This window comes from Geotrypetes seraphini, chromosome 6 (genome assembly GCF_902459505.1).
Source record: "Geotrypetes seraphini chromosome 6, aGeoSer1.1, whole genome shotgun sequence".
Lineage (NCBI taxonomy): Eukaryota > Metazoa > Chordata > Amphibia > Gymnophiona > Dermophiidae > Geotrypetes > Geotrypetes seraphini.
In genome coordinates, this window is record NC_047089.1 from 143,598,453 (window position 1) to 143,622,588 (window position 24,136).

The following is a 24,136-nucleotide window of genomic DNA, read 5'->3' on the forward strand; positions in this document are numbered from 1 at the left end:
AAGCAAGAGTGCTATTCAAATTCGCCTGTTTCTGCTACAAATCCATCCTTGGCTTGGCCCCCCTTTACTTAGTACCCCATTTTATCCTAGACCGCCCATCCAAACTCACACGTAGAACCCACCTGTTTAGCTACCCTACCCTAAGGACCCGCCGTTACAAAAGATATCTAAATAGAACTCTTGCCTTCCAAGCAGGTCATCACAATAACTGGCTGGCCCACATCATCTCACGCACTTCATCCTACTTAAACTTCAGGAAGCTACTAAAAACTAATCTTTTCACCCGATTCATACCCTAAGACCCTATGCTCACCCTGGCCCCTTCTATCTCTCTTTGTCCTTTACGCAGATTGTCTTGACCTTCTTCCCTGTACCATTTCATTGCCATAATTGTACCCATCTTTCTTTCTGTTTGTACCATTTTTTCTCTCTGTTGTACCATTTTTTCTCTGCCACCTAATTTTCTCTGATTGTAAAATTGTACCATTTTCGCTGATTGCCCAGCCCTTCTTCGTTGTAAACCGCCTAGAACTACTATGGCTTTGGCGGTATATAAGAAATAAAATTATTATTTACTATTACTCAACCCATTGTGGCGGGCTTATTTTGTATGGAACACTCCATAAAGAGTGTGTCAAGAATAAAAACCCATAAATATAGCAGCAACAGTAAAAACAACAGAGCTTACCAAATAAGAGAGCTGAAATCCGTGGTCTAACATGGCCGCGGTTTGGAATTAACAGGTTTTTATCTCAGCTGGTCGATCCACATTTCTACGTCTGAGGTAAGCACATAAAGTGCATCTGAAATGAACTAAAGCCAGGCAAACCGTTGATCGCGTCAATAGACGTTGCTGGTAAACATTACTACGGCGTCCTAGCAACCCAGACAGTGGAAATCGCCGAAAAGCAGAGGCATTTTAACACTTGGCTCAGATTACAGAAAACCACTCGATTTTTTCATTAAGTCCATCAGGTACCAATGCTTTGAGCCTAAATATCCATTTTTGTTCCTTGATGGCTAAAGCTTTTTGAGAGATGTTTTTTAGTTCCCCTCGACCCTGAAGAAAGTTTTGTTTGAAACATACATGTTGGGAGAGGTGGTGATGCAGATGAGGATCTACTATGAGCTAAGTAGCTATTGTACTCACAAGTTTTAAAAAAGATTAGAAAAGTTATTAAAGCAAAGAAAAAAAGAAATAATAAAATGGATAAGTTTCAATAAAGATTGGACTGATGAAGACCTCAGTAGCTTGGAGTATAAATTGCTGGGTTACATTCTGAAGGTCCATACAAAATTCTCTTATATCTGTAGCCGCTAGATGGATAGTGGTTTACATTGAGCTCTATTAGGTGAGAAGGTTTCAGCATAATGCATTAGTACTATTGTGTATAGGACATTTGCTAGAGTACTAATATTTGGCATATAGGTCTGAGCTTTTACGTTCTATCTAGGACATCCTGCAAAAAGTTTGATTGTAGGTGATGGACATCCAAGTCTAAGCCTGCCCATAGCACGCCTTTTTACATGCCCCTTTGAACTCTGGATGTACAGCAGGCCAAACGTCCTGCTAGACAGCCAGAAACCTGGTTTCGATTATTGGAACTAAGACGTCCTGGTGATTAGGAAGTCCAAGTGCCGACTTAAGACATTTTGTTGAACGTTTTCATTTTTTGATTATGCCCCAATAGTATCTTGACAAGTTGTTAAATATAACTTACTTTCCATCGATACCCCATGGTGAAGGTGCTTGAGCAGTTTTAGTTGAATTCTGTAGGAAAAAAAAATCAAGTGATTCTCAGACAATTTGCCATCATCTCCCCATTAATTTACAACATGAGAATGTGAATCTGCTTGCACTTTCATTATGTCTGTTCTTTTTTTTTCACTGAAGCCAGGCATATACTGTATCTTCCTTATTAAATAGATGTAGTGAGCAGGGCAGAATGACAAAGTAGAGAAATATCCAGGTAGAAAAGGTGACAATGAAAGCCAGAAGGAAATCTAGGTGCATAGAAAGAAGAATAATCAGCAGGAAAAAGGAGGTGATGGTGCCTCTGTATAAGTATAAGTCTCTAGTGAGACCCCATACAGAGTATGTGTACAGTTCTGGAGACTACACCTTCGTAAAGATATAAACAAGATGGAATCACTCTAGAGGGCGACTACTAAAAAATTCATGGGGATAGACTTAAAAATGTCAACATGTATAATTTGGAAGAATGTCTGGAGAGAGAAGATATGATAGAAATATTTAAATATCTCCATGGCATAAAAGCACAGGAGATAAGCCTCTTTCAACTGAAAAGAAACTCTGGAATGAGAGGGCATTGGTGAAGGTGAAAGGGATAATCTAAGGATATAGTTCTTTACAAAAAGGGTGATGGATGAGTGGATTGAAAGTGTGGGAAAAGCACATGGAGGGGCATAATCAAAAAGGACATCTAAGTCCGTTTACGTCCATCTCGCAAGTCGTCCAAAGTTAAAAAGAGCCTAAGACACATTTTCGAAAGAGATGTTCAACTTTTTTTTTACTTTCAAAAATCGTCTTTTTTTTTTTTTTTTCCCATGAAAGTTTATTGAAATTTTTCAAAAATCAAACCAGGAAAAACAGAAAAGTAAAACACAGCAAGCATACAGAGGCATAGCATAATAATAATGAAATATCAAGAAGCCAGAGTAAACAGGAAGTCAGACAAAAATATAAGTTAAGTTGGGACATTGTCATCATTGCTTAACTGTAAATAAGTAGATAATGGGGACCAACAGGTAGAAACAGATCTAAAATGACCCTTTCGTTTGGATATTGTTAATTCAAATTTATGATGCTGTAAAACCATATTCCACCAGTGTTGAATATGAAGGGATGTCGAGGTTTTCCAATTAGAGAGAATTAGTTTCTGTTCAATGAGTAATAGTATATCAAATAGTTTCTTGTAGGGATCTAATAAATCAATGTTTGGAGATTGCGATTTAAACATAACTATGGAGAAGGATAAATTGCAATCTATAGAAAATATCTTTTTCATAATTGTCCATACCTCCATCCAAAATGAATGCACAAATGAACACTCAAAGAGCATATGACTGATAGTACCTCGATCTCTCTCACAATTCCAACAAGTATGAGAAGTAATAAGGCCATCAATATTGAGTTTGTGAGGGGTCCAAATTGCTTTATGATATAAGAAATAAATAGATTGTATCATATTAGCAGATGATATAACACGTAAGGATTTGGACCAAAGAGAAGTTGAGAATTACAGTTGAGAATTACAGTTGAGAATTACAGTCTCTTTCCCAAAGTTCCTTTAGTGCATTAGTAGATGTATTAGACCATGTAATAGCAATTTTATATATTTTAGAAGCAACATGTCCAGTTGTCAACAAGGATAGAGCTGTGACAGGAAGAGTAGGTGAGTGAGAAAAGACGTTTAGAAGACTGGATGAATGAGAAATACAGTGATGTAGTTGCATCCATTTAAAATAGGAAGAAGACGGTAGAGTAAATTTAGTCTGAAATATGTCAAATGGAAGCAATCTCCGCTCTGAATCCAGAATATCTTGAAGTAAGAAGACACCTTTATCAATCCATTCTTTCCAAAGAAATGGTTTCTTATTTATAAGTATATTAGAATTAACCCATAAAGAGGATGACAATGATTTAATATATGGATAATCCAGTTTGGAGTCAAATTCTAGTAAACATTTGGATGTCATTTGTATTACAGAGTTATCAGTGAATGAAAGCGGTGCAGTCAAATAAGCATGAGGTTGGAGTGGTAGAATTAATTGTTTCTCTACTTCAAGCCAAATCGGTGAATAGCTATTAAAATCTGCAAACCAAAATAACCCTTGATGTATGGGAAAGGCCTTGTGATATGTGTAAAAATCAGGGAAAAGTACCCCTCCATCTTCCTTTTTAAGTTTGAGTTTTTTTAGGGCTATACGTGGTTGTTTATTTTTCCAGAGAAAGGAAGATAAAAGAGAATCAAGTTTTTTGTAAAATGTAGGAGGAAAAAGGCATGGTATCATGAGTAAAATGTAATTTATTTTGGGCATAAACATCATTTTAATCGTTTCAAGGCGTCCCCACCAGGATAAATATAGAGGGTGCCATGATTGAATCAGGTTTTTAACAGAAAGGGATTTAGTGAGATCAATACCAAGATATTTTAGTTTATTTGGTGCCCATAGTAGATTATAAGGTTTGATCATATCTGAGTTGGCGTAATGATTTAGAGGAAGTGCTTCCGTTTTATCTTGATTCAATTTATATCCAGAAAACGAAGAGTAGGTATTAATTGTTTGAATAAGTTCTTTGATTGATGTTTCTAGGTTGGAGATGTAAAGGAACACATCATCTGCGTAAGCAGAGAGTTTTATTTCAAGAGATTTACAGAGAATACCTGAAATGTTTGGATTTTGTCTAATGTGTAAAAGTAAGGGTTCTAATGCTAGGTTAAACAAATAGGGCGAAAGAGGACATCCCTGTCTGGTGCCCCTATGTAGGTGAAAAGATGAGGAGAGGGAATTATTCGCTATAATTCTAGCTGAAGGATTTTCATATAGCACCTTGACCATTTGGATAAAGGGGGTTTGGGCTCCAAACCAATCTAGTATGTGAAAAAGATAATTCCATTCTATTCTATCGAAAGCCTTTTCGGCATCAAGGGATAAGGCTATGATAGGATGTTGAGAAGATTCTGCAATATGAGATAAATGAAAGAATAGTCTGGAATTATCTGAAATGAGACGGCCTGACATAAAACCAATTTGATTAGGATGAATAACTTTGTGGATGATTTGTTTAAGCCTATTTGCTAAGATCTTAGCATACAATTTATAGTCAACATTTAGAAGAGAAATAGGTCGGTAATTTTGTACAATTAGTGGATTTTTATTAGGTTTCAAATAACTGTTATTATTGCTTCTGTAAAATGACTTTGTTTGATAGTATCTGGAGTCAAATATTGAAACAGATCATTGAGAGGTGTTAATAAATCTTGTTTGAATATTTTATAGAATTCTACAGGAATTCCATCAGCTCCTGGGGATTTGTTGGATTGTAGCTGCTGCAACGCTGTTGTAATTTCTTTTGCATCTATCGATTTATTTAGAATAGTATTATCAGAAGTACTCCAAGTTGATCAGTCCAAATTTTGTAAGAAGGAATGCAAAGAATCCGAATTAGAGGGCGTATCCGATTGGTATAATTGGTTGTAATAAGCATGAAAAATTTCTAGAATTCCATCATATGAGGTAATATTAATATTATCCTTATTTTGTATAGCTGGGATTTTAATTTTGCTTTTTTTCCTTTTTAAATAAGAAGCTAACAGTTTACTACTTTTATTGCCCTCTGCATAATATGTAGCTTCGGTCATGAAAATTCGCATTCCAGCTTGCTTGGATATAATTGAATTATATTGATATTTAAGTTGACAGAGTATGTTGTATTGCTGAGGATCCTTGGAAAGAGAGAAGGTTTGTTCCATATTCAAGATTTGAGCTTCTAGATCTCGCAATACGGCTTTGTCAGCTTTGGATTTGTGGGAAGTAATGGAAATAAACTCTCCTCTCAAAGAGGCTTTAAAAGCTTCCCATGTTATTAATGGATCAGTATCTGAATATTTATTGTGCTCAAAAAAATCTTTAATGAAAGTCTGAATTTGTAGAACAATCTGGTCATCTTCCAGAAGTGAAGTCTGCATTCGCCAGATAGGAGATTTAGGGGTAGGATTAGTATTCCAGAAAAGAGCACGATATCATAGAATGATCTGAAATAAGAATGGGAGATATATAGGTATTGGTGATTGAATTTAGTAAATGTTGAGATACAAAAATATAGTCTAAGCGCGAAAAACTATTGTGCGGAATGGAATGATATGTATATTCTCTAGCTGAGGGATGCTGAAGCCACCATGAATCTAAAAGGTGTAATTGTGTAATGAGTGAATGAAAAGAAACGTGATTTTTGTTGGCATATTTTAGCAGTAGATTGTTTATCAATATGGAGATCAAAAGGAATGTTAAAATCTCCTGCCAAAATAATTGGTAGTGGTTCAAAGGTTTGAATTGTAGTCAAGAGATTTATGAAAAATTCTGGAGAGTCACTATTGGGTGCGTAAACATTTATTAATAGGAGTTGAAGATCGTGCAATTCTATGTGTGCTATGATCCATCTACCATTAGGATCAATATTTTGGGATATGATCTTTGGTTGTATTGAAGTAGAAAAAATTATGGATACTCCTCCTCTTCTACCCATAGAGGGAGAATCAATCGCCGAGGTAATCCAGGAACAAGATTTTGTCAAAAGAGATGTAGATAAAAGATGTGTTTCTTGTAACATTATTATATCAGGTGATTTTTGTTTCAGATGGAGCAAAACTTTTTTCCTTTTAATAGGATTATTTAGGCCATTGACATTCCAGGAGATAACAGTGAGTGGAGATTGCTTAGGTGTCATCATGAAACTGAGAAGTTGTTGTGAAAGGAAACTTCAGGAAAGAAAGAGTATCAGATGTGTTATAATGGATGAAAAAGAAAAAGATATAATGTATGCCATAAAAAAGGACTAAAAATAAAATTGCCTCTGTAGCGTAAGTTAAACCAGAACTAAAGGCATCAAGGACTAAAACAGTCCAGCCAAGAAAAACAAAAAACAAGAATGGTGCCACTGACCAGTAAAGACAGAGGTGCACAAAAACCTCTCTCTCACCAATAGCATTACGATTAATGTAATGGAAGAGACAAGTAAATTCAAATATGAACAATAAAGAGGTGGTAAGATATATAATCCAACTATCATAATGAAGTAAGCAATATATGCAAAGACTAAAAACAGAATAATAGACCTGACAAATAATATAATATAAAGGCAAGACAGGAAATCTGTTTATATCAGGTCCTTGGTATCTTGAAGCATACTAACATGAAAAACAAGAAACCTCAACGCTTCAAAATAGCTCTTATAAAAAGACATATAGTAGTACACTAGTACAATTATACAAACTTATCATTGTTTACCAAATAAAGTGTAGTATGATTATTTCTTTTTATATTTTTAACCTTTTTTTTTTTCCCCCTTTTCTCCCTTTCCCTTCTCCTTCTTTTCCTTTTTTTTTTTTTTTCTTTCCATTTTGACCTCCGTATCTTCCTTCTCTTTCATTTTTTCTCTTCTGTTCTTCTATCTGTATAGCTTAGTCGTATGTTTATTACATATCATGGTAATTGTTCAATATAGTTTCAGACTTATTATCCTTTGTATTATCGGTATTCAATAATGCAATATCAAGTATGAAGCAGAAGAACAAAACAGTCAAAGTCAAAAGTTCCATTCTAATAACGAAAGGCATACAAAGTTAGATGGTAAGTATATAAAGTCACAAGTGTTTAAGTAGTCCAAGAAGGCGAACTTTGCCATTGTCTAAATCCAAAAACTCATAGTAAAAGTCAGACAGAGAAACGTGAAAATTGAGAAGTCCGATGGAATCAAAAACTGTATATGTCTCCGTTGAAAACAGCAATCATAAAATGAAAGAGCCACTGAAAAGTCATTCATGAAGATGACATTCCCTCCGTCTGAAGATTATCCAGAAATGTTTGAAGTTGTTCTGGAGAGTCAAAATGCTGAGTGGAATTATTGATGGTCACAACCATCCGGGCTGGATACTGTAAGCCATATCTCGCACCCATGGATTTCAGGCGCGCTCTCATTTCCAGGAAAGATTTTCTCTTCCGTGCTGTCATCTTGGCTAAACGGGAACGATAAGAAATTTTCTGTCTGCAAATTTCAGATCTTTTATAGCTTTGGCAGCGTTCAGAATCTGGAGAACCTGCGGGTACCGCAGCAATTTAGCCACAATCGGTCTTGGCTTTGTGAAGCCGGGTTTAAAAAAAGATGGCGTTCTGTGAGCACGCTCGAATTGCAGCGGAAGATCAGATGTTATATTAAGCAGTTTGGGCAGTGAGTCGGTTAGAAACTTGTTTAGGTCCGATCCTTCCGCATTTTCCACTAACCCAATAATTCTAATATTATTCCTCCAGTTTCGGTTGCAAAGATCTTCAAGTTCCTGATCTAGCTTTTTAAAGCGTTGTTGCATTCGCTCCTCGAACTGCGTGGCCGCGAGCGCCGCCATGTCTGCTCGAGATTCTAGTGAGTCAACATGTGCATTGCAAGCAGCGAAAGAAGTAGTAAGTGAAGTTATGTCAGTTTTCAATTCACAGGTGATATCATATTGTTTAGTTATGAGTTCTTTCAAAGCCCAAATTTCGTCTAGCACCAAATCTGAGGAGTCATGCAAGGACTTACTAGTCGATGGCTTCTCCGGTGAGGGAGGATCATGTTTAGATCTTTTAGACCCCGAAGATTGTGTCGGATGGGTCTCAGATTTAGTAGATTTATTTGTAGACATTATAGTTGTCGGTATGTTGAAAGAGAGCTCCGAAAAATAAAGTTAATAACTTGCTCTTCGTCGATGATTCGGAAATAAGAGAGGAGAGAGGAGTCTATGCGGCCATCTTGCTCTCTGGCTCAATAGCGCCCCCCCTTTTGAAAATCGTCTAATTATACGTCCTGCCGATCTGATCGTCCAAGCTATTAAAATGTCCATCTTTATACCACATTTCCTTCCAACTTTCCATCCAAGTCCAAAACGCCTAGAATAAGCCCTGTTGGACGTGGGAGGGGTCTTCAAAGTGATGGACTGCACACCTAGGCATGCCACCTAAATAGTGGGGTACCTTACAGGGCACTGCTGTGAACTTCACAAAAAGGGTGCCATGGCTTCTCCTCCCTACAGCTCCCTTATAGGTCATGGTAAGCCCCCCAAACCACCTCTAGAATCCCCTAGACCCACTTATCTACCACCCCAATAGCCCTCATGGCTGCAGGAGCCACTTATATGCCAGTAAAAAGTGTTTTGGAGGTGTATAGGGCAGTGCACATGTTTAAGTATCAATGCAGTGATTACAGGGGCTTATGGGCATGGGTTCTCCTCTCTATGGGTCCCTAACCCACCCCCAAGACGACTTAAGCTGCCTCTGGGCTGGACGACTAGGCTTTCCTATGCCAGGCGGCCAGGTGATGATGGTCTGGAGGCTGAAATTTAAAGTTGTGAATAAAATTTTTATGGGGGTGAGGGGGGGATGGTGATCTCTGGGGTAGTGTGTGGGGGTTCTGTTTTATGTGTTCGCAGTGCTTATCTGGTGACTTTAGGTGGGTTTTACATGGTCTAAGTCACAATATCCAATTTCTGTCTATCCTGAGCTGTATAACTTTCGATTATACATGCTGTACAACTAAGTCTTTTTGCACTTATCTTATAAAGAGCTGGCTTATGATTCTCGGTTGCTCATAATATGGCTGAACGCCCTACGGGACCCGTTTCGCCACAAATAAAGGGCTTCTTCAGGGGTCTTTAGTTAGAAACTGCAATAGAGCAACAACACAAAAATCAAAACTTAAATTTCATATTTAATGTAAAGTTTTGGATTTGTTTAGTGAGTTCTGCGTAAACAAAGCGCATGCGTATGTTAATTTTTAGAAGGGAATATAAGACGCAGGCGCGGCGTCTGTAGCTCGCCAGCGCCATTTTGTGTTAATACCTATACTGTAGCACAGTAAGTACATCCGTCTTAGTCAAATTAAGTTCTTGTATCACATTATTTGAAATTTAAGTTTTGATTTTTGTGTTGTTGCTCTATTGCAGTTTCTAACTAAAGACCCCTGAAGAAGCCCTTTATTTGTGGCGAAACGGGTCCCGTAGGGCGTTCAGCCATATTATGAGCAACCGAGAATCATAAGCCAGCTCTTTATAAGATAAGTGCAAAAAGTCTCTGGATATTTATTCTTTTAAAAAAAAGTTATTTATTTATTGTACCTAGCACTTTATATGAGCTTGCATGATTATGGTTTTTGCATAAAAAATACCGACTCTATGAAAGATATCTTCTACCTGTGAAAATGGTTCCAAACACTATTGTGTGAGGACAGCACAGATCTCTGAGAGCGGTATTGTAACCAGCAAGGATTGACTTCTGTTGTAGTCCTCTTTTGTGTTGGTTGGATTTGATTTTCATTTGAGGACTGATTTGCCTACTATAGTGATTGAGTACAATACTATTGTTTTATTTTAAGCCATAGAGAAGGAGGGGGATAAGAACAGATGGAGTATGATAATTGAAGGGAGAAGATCTGGAAGGAGCCACAGGTGACAGTAGGAATTGAGAAAAGAGGGAAGGAGAGGAGGGCAGAGGAGAGCTATGGAGAAGGACAAGGCTTGGATTGGGGTGTGCCTTGGGATGGATGGAAGTAATACAAGGTTTGCATAAGAGGAAGGAGAAAGAATGACAAATCGCAACCTTAGAATTACAGGGTTCTTAGTGACAATTTTCAGTATTTTTAACTCTGATGACTTTCGGGTTCTATCTGACATGTAGATGTTACAACACTCACGAGGTGTATTACTATTTAAAAAGGCTTACCAAAGACCTTCAGTCACTTCCTTCATTTCATAAGAAATTACATGGTTCTATGTACAGAAATTAGTCTATGCATGGGATTACAAGGTTCTAACTGCGGTTCTCATTGCGGTACAGTTAGAACCATGTAATTCTAAGGTCGCGAAATGACAAATATCAGCCAGGACTTACATAAACGCTAGTGGCCAATACATGTATAATTAGCCACAGATATTCAATGCCTAGACATGGCCCAGTACTAAACACCTGGGGCTAATTCTGCCTATGGTAGTCAATATTTAAAAATTTGCTGACTGCTGTAGGCTTAATATTGACTGGATGATTTTTTATATTGTGTTCTCTAGAGAAAGCAATTCTTTGAATGTGACAGAGTAAACCTAGGAAAGGATCAAAGCCTAATATCAGCAGTGTGGTAACTAGTACTAAAATACTGTATGTTGGCTTGGGGGAAAATGTTAACTCTGATTCTGACTGACATGTTTTCTGTTGATTTTCATCTTCCAGGCACAAGATATCTGAATTAAAAAGGTGAAAAATGTTTAATATGATATGCAGATCTTTTTGTTTTTTTCAGTGCTCAGATCTCATCTGTTCAGGTTGTATATACCAAAAACAAAAATATGAGTGAGATTCTACATAACAATAATAGCGTTAATATATATATATATGTGCTTAAAGGTTGAGGAGGAGCATCAAAGGATGGGTGCTTCTGAGATCTTGACTAGAGGAGGGTATGATCCAGAAGTGGTAAAGGAGGTGTCTCTTCCCAATTGCAGTTCACCTTTCTCTGACTTCTCTGATTTCCTTCCCCAGTTCTCTTTCTTTCCCTTTATCACAACACTTAGGTCCCCTTTTATCAAGCCACGTTAGATTTTTTAAAATCACCAGCCGCTGCATTAAAAGCTCCGCCTCTCATAGGAATTCTATGAGCTTCAGATAAAAGGGGGGGGGGCCTTATTTATTTATTAGGATTTATTTACTTCCTTTTTGAAGAAATTTAGTCAAGGTGGTGTACAGCAAAAATATGTCTGATGTAGGCAATAGACAATTATAGCAGTAAAAATCTTTAAATAACAGTACAAGGTATGGCATAGTACTGTATATACTACATTACAACATCCCAGATGCCTCTTCTCTCCCCCATGCCTTTACAAATGTTATCTTTAATCCTTCCTTAGTTGATCTCCTCAGAAGAAAAGGCTACATCTCATGCTACTCAAATGGCATCACGAGCTAGAGATGCCAGCATAGTTCCTGCAACCCTGTGAGTCCTTGTAGCTTATTTCATTGCAATCGGGTAGGATCTTCCAGCATTGATCATGGAGGACCAGACCACACCACATCTCTGCTTGCTGACCATCCAATAGTGTTGAAATAAGAGCACATGTACAACAGAGCACAGTCTCTGCAAAAAGAATTGTATATGGAGGTCCATTGGGTGAAGGTATTGCATAAGTCTAAGATCAATACAGAACAATATTGCACAAACCACTGCATAGATATACTGACAACTACATCTCTAAGCTCAGCCAAGTCTGCAAGCCAAAACCCACCTGTCTAGCACTGCTTCCAGGTTCACCTCATCCACACCTCTCATATATTCCCTAACATTTATTTATTTAAAAATGTATTATCCACTTAAAACTAAGTGGTTCACAAAATACATATGTAATCATCAAAAAATCAATACAACAAATAAATTGCATTCATCCAAAAGTTCTCCAAAATAAAAAATAAATCTTTCAGGAAAAGGCCTCTACAAATAAAATTGTGTTCAACACATTCTTCAATTTCTGAATATCTGGGAGTACCGTAAGTGGTCCTGTTAGATTATTCCATAAGAGCACTCTGGCCACCGAGATTATTGAGGCCCTTATTTTTGCATAGTGTCAGCTATTCACTGACTAACCATAACATACCCTCTGACCTTAAAGATCTAAGCGGATGATACACTTTCAGCACCTGAGTCAGGTACCAAGGGATCTCATGATGAATCACTTTAAAGATCAACAAAATAACTTTGTAAATATAATATTTTACTGGTAACTAGTGAAGCTGTTTCAACAATGGTGTTGCATGGTCAAATTTGCTACATTTTGATTAACCTGTAGGACTTTATACCTGGCAATTTTGTGAGGTGTGTTTCTGCCATGGTATATGCAAAATTAGCTTTACTAAGGAGGTAAGAATAGCCCCAGAAATGCTACACAAAAGAAACATATAAGGGTGCCTGTTGCTTTAATTGTAGAAAAACACAGTGAAGTACAGTTGAGAAGATCACCTAGTGGATAGGCAGAAATTAAATTCAGGTCTGAATTGGAGCAAATAATAAAAGGCAAGAAATAAAAAGGGCAAATTTATTATTTTTAGGTACCATTCAGTTGTGTCTGACCCTTGGATACTCTATAGGCCAGTCCTTGCCATGCTTCCTTGTTTTCCATGGCTTCTTTCAATTGCTTGATGTTCATTCCTGTGTCATTCTTGATGGTATCCAGCTAACGGACCTTTGTAGCACTTCCTTTTCTAGTGATTTCATCCTCATCATATGACCAAAATAGGTCAGTTTCTGTCTGGCAATCTTGTCTTCCAGGGACAACTCTGGGTTTATATGATCAAGAGACGTCCACAAAACACACCACGTTGAGCCAGTTCCTGGACACAGGAGTATAAAGTTCAAATGCTTTATTTTCAATTTAAAATTACACCAGCAAACACTGGAGCCTAGACCCAACACGGGCCGTGTTTTGGCAATTTAAGCCTTCTTCAGGGGTCCTGTGAACCTTGCAAACAGAAAAACTTGGCGTTGCTGATTTTACTATAACTGCCGTGAGAGCTTCTGTGATCAGAATAACGAAACTGAAAAGAACTCCCGTGTCCCTCTAGTGATGTTGCGGATTGTTTATATGATCAAGAACATCTTTGTTGGTGATCTTAGCTGTCCATGGGATTCGTAGAAGTCTTCTCCAGCACCATGGCTCAAAAGCATCAATTTTTCTTCTACCTGCTTTTGTGAGTGTCCATGTCTCGCAGCTATATGTTCTGATTGGGAACACATGCTCACCATGGCTGCACAACCCAGTGCTAATTGATGCTTGATTTCTGCTGTTGAACCGCCACTGTGATTAATGAGGGACCCAAGGAAAATGAAGCTGTCAACCACTTCTATTTCTTCATTGTTGATCTTTATGTGGACTTTCTTGTTATGAAATTTCAATTAAAAAAGACAAAAATATAAGGAGATATTCAAAGTCTTTGACCTAGGGTTCTCCTTTACATTTCTCTTCCTTGTTTACCTCCTATGAATGGTTCCTAAATTAATTCCTTTCTCTCCTCTCCCCTCCCCCCTCTCACCTCAGCCTTTTCTAATGCTCTCCTAGGAGAATGCAGCACCCACTTTTTGGATAGTTATGGAAAATTTTTTTTTTTTTAAGTATCTTTATTAGCAATTGTAACAGGAATATACAACCAATAATGGTGAGAGCAGAGAAAAACAGAACGTTTCAGTTATGGACATTTTAGTTAGGTCCCAGTGAGTAAACTGCTTGGGATGCTAGACACCACCATCACCTTTTTTCATAGGCCCTCTAATGATGAGAGGTATATCTCCTAGCTGGAGATAGGCTTAAGGGATTCATCTGCTTTCTTTTCCATGAGTAAAAGTACAAAATACAATTAAAGATATACAGTTTAAATAATGTTTTGATTGGGAAGTTAGGGATGCACCTGGGTGACAGGTTCCTTTAGCAGCTCAGTATTGTATTCCATGTTTGTTTATTTGACCACATTAAGAAATTCTAGGGGGTTCACAATTCCATAAAATCCTAAAACTAACATAAAATAACTAAATTTAATCATCTTGTACAACAGGGATGTACTTATGTACTTTTCTGTCAGGTCCCTCCTATAACTATGGATAGGATGATCCTTTTCCTCTTTTCCCAATGGATATTTCAACATTTACATCTCACTTGATACACCTCCTCTTGTGTTGCAGAGAACTCTTCTCTCCAGAGACATTTTTTTAGTCAATTATCTTAATGTCTTGGGGCAGCATGCTGCTATTCAAGCCTACTTAGCTTGGGGGTAACTGCTTTCCAGTAGTTAGTGGCCACATGGGTCATGTAGGATGTAGGACACAAGTTGGGCTGAGCCACTGTGTTGTGCTCAGACAGCTTCTCCATACTCCATGAAGTTCAGCAAATAGTTAGAGTAGGAGGATAGAACCAGGGAGCTTGGTTCAAATCTCACTGCAACTCCTGATATTGAGCAAGTCACTTAACTCTCCTGTGCCCCAGGTACAAACTCAGACTGTGAGCTCTCCAGGGACAGAAAAATACCTACTGTAACTGAATACACACCACTTCAATAGCTCTTTCTGTCCTATAACTGACTTGGAAGGCCATCCTCATGTCTTCAGATTATCTTAGGGATCATTATAGGAGCTGGGACTCCAGAATGTTCTGAACTGAACACTTAGGGGGGAATTCTATATATGGTACTCAAAAGTTAGGCACCTGGAAGATTTGCACTAAACTGATATTCTGCACAGGGTGCCCTACACGGAGCACCCTTTAGCGTGGCACTTATGCTTGCTGAAACAGGATGTAAATGCTGCTGTGCAACTAATGGTAGCTGGGCACATAATGAACCATATTCTATAACATTGCACCTTTCTGGTAATGGCTCTGACCATTCTATGCCTCTCCCATGGTCAGGCCCCCTTTTGAGTTGTGTGCTAAAACTAACGTGCATTTTATAGAATAGGGTACTGGGCAGATCTGTGCATAAACCCAAATGAGTGCCAATTAACACCAATTTTTGTTGTTAATAGCTTATTAACTAATTAGTGGTGGGTCACGCCATACTGAGCACTGGCTGGGAGAGCTAGCAGGCAGCAAGGAGCAGGCGGAAGGCAGAGGGGAAGCAAAGAAACTTAGAGGAGCGAAGCAGAAGGCAGGAGGCAGAAAGGAGCCGGAGCTAGGGGCAGCGGCGAGAGTTAGCTCTGCCCACCCTTACCGCGTTGGCAAGGTCAGAGCCCGAACTCCCCCTTAAAAGGGATGGAGCCAATGGCGCGCAGCCATTTGGCGCGCAGTGAAGGCGAGCAGCAAAGGCACTTGCTTTAGCGAGAGTGCCTTTGCGAAGGGCCTCAAGAAGGGCCAAGTCACTACACCCAAGGACACCAGGGAAGAACAGCAAGCAGGCAGAGAGGGAGAGAGATAAGACACCAGCAGCAGGCAGAGAGAGAGAGGACACCAGCAGCAGGTAGAGAGAGAGAGAGAGAGAGGACACCAGCAGCAGGCAGAAAGAGAGAGACAGAGAGGACACCAACTGCAGGCAGAGAAAGAGAGAGAGAGAGAGAGAGAGAGAGAGAGAGAGAGAGAGAGAGGACACCAGCAGCAGGCAGAGAGAGAGACACAGAGAGAGGACACCAGTAGCAGGCAGAGAGAGAAAGGACACCAGCAGCAGGCAGAGAGAAAGAGGGGACACCAGCAGCAGGCAGAGAGAGAGAGGACACCAACAGCAGGCAGAGAGAGAGGACACAAAGCAGTCACAGAGGGCACTTCCAGGTCATACATAATCTGTTAACTGTTATCTTAAAGTAGGAACGACAATGGAAGCAGAGGGAAACCAGAAGATGAGCTTTCTAGTGTTCTGCACAGACTGTCATATGTATGACTACCTCCCCTCGGGGAGACAGTCATATGTATGCGGTCGGTGTCAGGAGCTGAAAAGCTTGAAGAAAGAAGTCAAGCAACTAGAGGACAAGATACAGAAGCTAGAAGGACTTTACACCATGGAGGACCGAACCAGGACAGCTAAAGACTTCATGAGTGAGAGACACATTGAGGAGGAAGTCAGGGAACTCGAGAAATTCATTGAGGAAGCATACAGGAGGAGGGTGGAAGAGAACGAATTTCAGATGAAAGATGAAGTTACACCAACACCAACATGGAAGGGAGAACAAGAAACAGATGACCACAAAGAAGACACCCACAGAGGAACACCGCACGAGGGGGAGAAAATAGATAGTCGATGCCCAGAAGAAGAAACAGCGAAGCTCACTGAGGACATTCACTGAAGCGAAAATGGAAGAAGGGAAAGTCAGCGATCCTAGTGGGAGATTCGATCCTGAGGCATGTGGACAGCCACATAGCAGGAGGGAGAGAGGATCGACTGGTGACCTGCCTCCCAGGAGCAAGAATCAAGAACATCGTGGACAATATTGGAAAGATCCTGGAAGGAGCGGAGATGGAAGAGACCACAGTAATGATCCACATTGGGACGAATGATGTCAGCAGGAGAGATTACAGAAGAAGCACGCTGATAGAACAGTTCAAGATTCTGGGAAGATGAGGACCCAGAAGATAGCATTCTCAGAGATCCTACCGGTACCGAAGGCAGATGTGAAAAGGCAGGAGGAACTACAATCAATAAATGCGTGGATGAAGAAATGGTGTGAGGAAGAAGGGTTTCACTTCGTGAGGAACTGGACAACATTCTGGGGCAAGAGCAAGCTCTACAGGAGAGATGGACTGCACCTGAGCGCGGCGGGAACTAGACTTCTAGCAAACAATGTCAGGAGAGGAATAGAACAGGCTTTAAACTAAGAAGAAGGGGAAAGGCGACAGTCGACCAAGTGTCGATGATTCAGAAGAAGGTATCCCGTGAAGATACTAAGGGGAAAAAAGGCTGGGAAGAAACAAGGGACAAATTACAGGAGTCGACTAACCCAGAAGAGGAGGTTAGAAAAATTGTAGCAAAAGAGAAGAAACTAAAGACCGAAGCACAGGGAAAGGAAATAAAGATAAGAAAATACCAGGATCTAAATTGCGTATATACTAATGCAAGGAGTCTAAGAAACAAAATGAGGGAATTAGAAGCCATGGCCAATGCAAAGGACATAGACATCATTGGAGTCTCTGAAACATGGTGGAATGAGGATCAGAAGAGGTTATCTTTGAAAGCTAATCATAAAATGCATTAAGTTTGTCCAATAAAAAAGGTATTACTTATTTCCTTTATGTTTTTGTTTTATTTCTATATGTTACCTCAAAAATTCAGTGAGATCTAAATCGGATTGAGGTCTATCAGTAGAACTCCTAACGATTCCAGATAGGTATCAAGCTCTAACTATGGCTGGAAGCTCCTCAGCTGGGATTCCCAAAACCTCCTGACAATTGCTGGCTTTTACTAGGCCATGGTAGAACTTCTTACTGTGGGCCGACAAGGTAAATGCTCCGATGCTCATAGGAATTAAATGAACGTCATAGCATTTACCTTGCTGATACGTGGTAAAAAACTCTACCATGGTTTAGTAAAGGGAGCCCAATATTTCCTAAGCATGTCCAAAGCTGGAATTAATGGAGACTTAGGAAAATTGAGGAACCTCAGGTTGTTCTTCCTGACATGATTGTCCAAATATTCTAGTTTTTGTGCCAGAATATTTTTCTTGCTGATAGTCACTTTGGAATTGCTTAACCTCTTCCCCCAATGTACCAATTTGAGTGATCTGCTGCCCCAGGTCACATGATAGGAATCTGAAAATTTTCTTTCATCATATACACCTCATCTCTAAAGGAATTAGAAATCAATTGAAGAGAAGAATGGCATCTCACAGGGAGATGGCATCTCACAGGGATGCACATGTGGCAGATGTCAGTGGTGTGTGTTGAGTATGACGGGGGATGTGTGGTGTCACCCTAACACAGGAAAAAGGTATTTTTCATCATCTAGGACGACCTGTGACTCCACAAATGTGATCTATCTCATACAATGTCCCTGTGACAAAATATATGTGGGACATACAATTCGCTCCATTAAGTTCGCTTGAATGAACACAAATCGAGGGTGCGTACTGATCGTGATACAGCGCCGTTAGTAAAACACTGGCAGCAAGCAGGACATTTGTGGTCCGATATTAGATGGCGTATCATTGATTCAATATCTGCTGGGTGGGAGGGTGGTAATATTAAAAAAAGTTTTGGCAATGAAAGAACAGAGATGGATTTTCCAGCTCAAATCATTAGAGCCAGTAGGGCTCAATGAGGAAATAGAATGGTTTTCTATCTAATATAATAAAACGGTAAGCCGTGCATGCGCACTTCCTAAGCGTGCATCCGTTTTCCATGAGCTGTAGCTAGGAAGTGCGCATGCGCGACTCACTCCCTGCCCTCTCCGTCACCTCCCGGCTCCAGCGGCGTGACAGTTTTCAAAGAGGCACGGGATTGTTTCAACGCGGAACCACCAGCCATTAAAGCTCCTGGCGCTGACTCCCGACGGTGGAGGAGAGGCAAGGTAGAAGAAGATTTCCGCTGCCCAGCACCCGAGTCCTTTGCCGCCCCCCCCCCTTTCCCTTACGGCGGCCCTGACTGGCAATTTAAGCAGCGTGTCCAGCAGTCTTCACACGCTGCTTCGGGCCCTTCTACTGCCCTGATTTGCTCCGGACGTGCCAGAGTAAATCAGGCCAGTAGAAGGACCCAAAGCAGCATGTGAAGACTACTGGACACGCTGCTTGAATCGCCATGTGTAATCGGACCCGCAGGAAGGGAAGGGAAGGGGGGGCAAAGGACTCGGGCCCGCGTTGCATAGGGAACTGGTGTGGGGGGAGGGAATTGGAAGGGGGAGGGAATGCTGCTTTGGACAGACAGACAGAGGGAGGAAGGGAGACAGAAAGACACAGGGGCAGGTGCACAGGGAACAGACACAGATGCAGGGAGATATACAGAAAGACAAACAGACAAAGGGGGCCAGGGACAGAGACAGACAGAAAGAAAGACAGCGGGAGTCACGTCAGGAGGGGTGCGGGATGCCGCAGAGGGAACTTTTCCAATGGGTGCAACTGGGCGGCTGTCGGGAACCTCTGATCAGGGGCAGAGCAAGGTAACTGTATCATAGGGATAAGAAGGAGGAGGGGGAGAAAAAGGAAGGGACGCCTACTGCTGGACAGGGGGAGAAGGAAAGAGGTGCTGATGGACAGGGGGTGAGTGAAGAAAAAGGAACGGAGGCCCAATGTTGGACAGGGGGAGAAGGAAGGTGCTGCTGGACAGGGGGGAGGTAAAACAAAGGGAGAAGGGCTGCTGCTGCATAAGGAGAGCTGTGAAGGGCTGGTGGTGGACACAGGGGAGGTAAAAGGAAGGGAGAATGGACAGGGGGAGGACAAGGGGTGGTGATGGACAGCCAAGGAAAAAGAAAGACAGAAAGAAAGAAAGCAACTAAGGAGAGAGAGAGAAAAAAAGAAATAAAGAGAGACACACACACATATATTCTAGCACCCGTTAATGTAACGGGCTATAAGACTAGTTATCTAAATAATAGGTCTGTCAGTGCTGATAGCATGAATAGGTTGCCTAGCAACAGATTAGCCTACTGACTGACGAGGAGCCTGCAGTAGTTTTGTATTTTCCAGCTTTATTCATTAGAGTGCTCTCCTCAATCTGAACAATAGTTCTGAAGTATAGTTTAAGTTTTTAGTTTATTAGGTTTTTATATACCGCCTATCAAGGTTATCTAAGCGGTTTTACAATCAGGTACTCAAGCATTTTCCCTCTCTGTCCCGGTGGGCTCACAATCTATCTAACGTACCTGGGGCTATGGAGGACTGAGTAACTTGCCCAGGGTCACAAGGAGCAGTGCAGGGTTTGAACCCACAACCCCAGGGTGCTGAGGCTGTAGCTCCAAATACTGCGCCACACACTCCTCCCTATAGTGCTGATTTCATGAGCTGGTTGCCTAGCAATAGGTCAGCCCTCTGGCTGACGTCAGACTTTCAAACGGGGAGCTTGCAGCTGCTTTATATTCAGGAGATTACAAACTGTGACCATGTTTGAAGAAAGACTGAACACACTCGATTGGTAAGAGATAACTCTATATCTTAGCTAATTTCCATTTGAATAAGCTTATATCTGAACTAAACTATATCTGAAAAGGTTGGACTTGAACTAGGTGTGTTTTGAAACAAACCCTGAAGTAACAACTTTTAGATAAAGTGCTTGCACGATGTTAAGCAGAGTATAATGTGTTTACATTTGAGAGGTCACCAGTGTTTGCAAGGTTTGAATGAATTTTAAAAAAAGCAAAAACTGAGAAGAGAGTTGGATTTTAAAAGTTTTGTATATTTTGTAGTTCCCCTCGACCCTGAAGAAAAACATTGTTTGAAACATGCATGTCGGGAGAGGTGGCATTGATGAACATTTGAGAGCTAACCTCGAAGCTAAGTAGCTAAGTAATAAAATTAAATTAGAAGAAAAAGACATTAAGTAAGGAAATGAATGAAACTAAAATGAAATACAATGAAGAAATAGTTATGGAATTATGAAATTAAGAGTAAGTATGAAACTAAATGAATTTTAGAGTTTTGAGTAAATGAACAATAAAGTGGACTGATGAAGACAAGAGATTATTCATGGTCCAGTTGATATCCGAAGGTTCATAAAAATGAAAAAATAAAGAATTAATATATATATAAATAAACATATATTATGAAGTGTATGTTAGTACCAATAATCTCTTTACAGTGTATATGGGGCCGCAATATGTAAACAGGCACCATATAGCTTTACAATATTAGAGATTTAAAAAGAGTACAGAGAATAGTTAGTGATTTAGAGAGAAGTGAATAAGGACTACACTAACAATTGGTTAACATTTATCAAGTGATCTCACAGGGATGGCATCTCACAGGGACTCTATAATCGCCACAGCTGGTTTCTTCAATTCTCACGGACCAATAAAGGCAGATTCCTCCTATAGGGACAGCATTCCAACCTGCCCCACTGTAGATGGCAAAACCAGAGGGGAAGAAATAGCTGCTGACTCTCCTCTTACATCTCTGATGGTGTCTCACATTCTTATGCTGCCATTGCTGGCAAACTGCTTCTAGATCTATGAGGGACTGTGAATTAATAAAGACTGAACAAAACACCCTCCAAACTGCAGTCCAATGCTGTTCCAATGGACCCGATTGAAGTGAGAGCAGTTTCCGCACGCGGGTGAATGCCAAATCTCTCCAGTGTCACCCATTTTGAGGTAAGGCTAGCTCCAAAGCTAGAGGGGCAGCCCCTTGATCTTTGCCTTCTATCTTCCTATGTCAAACATGGGGAAAACACTTTGAAGATACAGAATCATACTGAAAAGCAGGAGTTCAGCACTGCATGTCTGCCTCAGTCACCATCTTGGCCCTAGCACCAATTTTTTAGGTAAGATAAATAGAATTTCCTCCATTAGGACTTCAGAGGATAACGATGCACATACTTATACTTGCATACAGGATGGATAGTTTTAAAATAGCCCATGCTCTGTGGGAATGGCTTTAGGAAAATTACCCTATATTTATGATCAAGTTTAAAATAAGTACTTTGTTATCACATGCTTATCTTTATTATTGATCTCAATCTTTTCTTAATTTACTATAATTTGGGGTATTTTTACTTGACATAAGATAATTAAAATTTCAGATTAAGTAATGAAAGCTATTGGAGTGTACATTCAGGTACAGTAGGTGTTTTTCTGTTTCTGGAGGACTCACACACACAAAAAAAAATCACACACAGCTGAAGTGGAATCTCAACCATTAGACTTAGCCCTCTGCTCTGTGTTGCAGTGTAGGAACGTCCATCTTTTGAAATGGCCACACACACATTCATGTCCCTTGTTTTCCCCTGTTCATAATTTGGGCATTTCAGTTTGCAAACTGGATGTTCATGCTGGCTATTTTCAGTACAGGGTCATCCATTTCTCATGTGTTTTAGAATAGGCTGTATACTGTTCTAAAATACATGTAAAATGAATGTTCATTTGTGATGCTCCAACTTGAACACCCATATTCTGAGTTGGATATTCTTTCTAAAATGCTGCTCAATGTGAATACCGTATTTTTCACTCCATAAGACACACTTTTTCCACTCCCAAAAAGGGGGTGGAAATAAGTGTGCGTCCTATGAAGTGAATACCCACCCCCCTACCTTTTTTTTCATTGTCACCCTCCCTCGCTAGACGCAGCTGCCTGCCTGGTCTCGGCAAGCAGTGACAGCTGACGTGGCTTACAGATCGAATCCTCTTCTTTCTCTTGCAGGCAGGTAGGCAGGCGCTGCCCCCCCGTTACCTTTTTTTTTTCATTCTGTCGCCCTCCCTCGCTAGACGCGGCTGCCTGCCTGGTTCCAGCAAGCAGTGATGGCTGACGCGGCTCACAGCTTGACTTCTCTTCTTTTCCCTTGCAGTGGAGCAGCACACAAGGCTGCCTGCATAGTCTTGTGCCACTTCCTGCGAGACTGTTCTCGGGAAGCAGCGTGGGACCATGCAGGCAGCAACTGTGTGCTGATCTGCTGCAAGAGAAAAGAAGAGGACTCCAGTTGGGAGCTGTGTCAGCCATCACTGCTTGCTGGGACCAGGCAGAGAGCCGTGTCTAGCGAGGGAGGGCGATAGAATGAAAAAAAAAAGGTAACGGCGGGGGGGGGGGAGGGGGGGGAGGCCTGCCTGCCTAATTAAACATAGGGAGCAGGGAGAAGCTGGGCCGGCCTGCCTGCGGGGAGGCCTGGAGGGGGGGGGAGGCCTGCTTGCTTGCTTGCCTGGGGGGGCTGCCAGGGAGGAGGAGGCCTGCCTGTCTGGGGGGGACTGCCTTCAAGGGGGGAGGCCTGCTTGCTTGCCTGGGGGGCTACCTGGGAGGAGGAAGGCCTGCTTGCTTGCTTGGGGGGCTACCTGGGAGGGGGAGGCCTGTTTGCTTAGGGGGGGCTGTCTGGGAGGGGGAGGCCTGCTTGCTTAGGGGTGGATGCCTGGGAGGGGGAGGCCTTCCTGTGTGCCCTGTCTCGGCCTACTACTAGACCACCAGAGGGGTATAGGGTACAAAGCGTGGCAGGGAGGGGGGACAGGGTGCGGAGCTTGGCAGGAAGAATTTGGTTCAGAATGTTTTTTCTTGTTTTTTCCTTTAAATCTGGGGTGCATCTTATGATGAAGTGCGTCTTATGGAGCGAAAAATATGATATATCTAAAAAAAAAGATTCATAATGGTTTTTTTTATTGGTGTTAAGATATAAATGTTTACTTAAGCAAAGAAAGTACCTTAAAGTAATCAATGAGTGCTTTTGAATACTTTACAGCATGATTTCGTTTGAGTCGAAACATCCTCCAGTACAGAAGTGCCAAACACCGGTAACTATAAAAGCAAAGCAAGACAAGTAAGAATATACAATATAGAGATAAAATTGTTTTTCTAAAATAAGTCAAAATGTTTTGCTATAAATGATATTAAAATAAAAACTTTACATTAATTTTATCTAAAAGACAATTCTCTGGCTTGATTTCCTTTTTCAAATCTTTACTGCATGTAGAGGGGCATCTTCAATAGGATATCTAATCTGAGTTTGGACATCTTGGGAAAGACGTCCAGAAATCCTGTAGAGAAAACGTCCATTCTCAAAACAGCAAGATGTCTATCTTTTTTTTTTTTAAATGACCTATCTAGACATTTTGACATACACACTTGATGTATGTCAAAAGACTCAGGCACTGCGCACTGCAAATAAAATCAATATAAAAAGCTTATCCGTCCGGCTTCCTGATGTAGCCTAGCGAAACACAGACTGTGTTGGAGCCATGAACTGGCCTTTTCAGATAAGTAGTCTACTGTTAAATATCTTTTGTAGATCCATAACAT

At 40.6% G+C, this 24,136-nt stretch overlaps 1 protein-coding gene across 1 annotated transcript in view; it reads right to left on the bottom strand.

Annotated features, from left to right (window-relative positions):
• Nucleotides 1-24,136, bottom strand: part of AFF3 (AF4/FMR2 family member 3) — a 568,800-nt gene that overhangs the window by 15,066 nt on the left and 529,598 nt on the right. Inside the window, exons 18-19 of the mRNA XM_033950007.1 lie at nt 23,542-23,635; nt 1,722-1,771 (exon numbers count right to left, since the gene is read on the bottom strand). Coding sequence (XP_033805898.1) covers nt 1,722-1,771; nt 23,542-23,635 — 144 coding nt within the window. The remainder of the gene's footprint in view (nt 1-1,721; nt 1,772-23,541; nt 23,636-24,136) is intronic.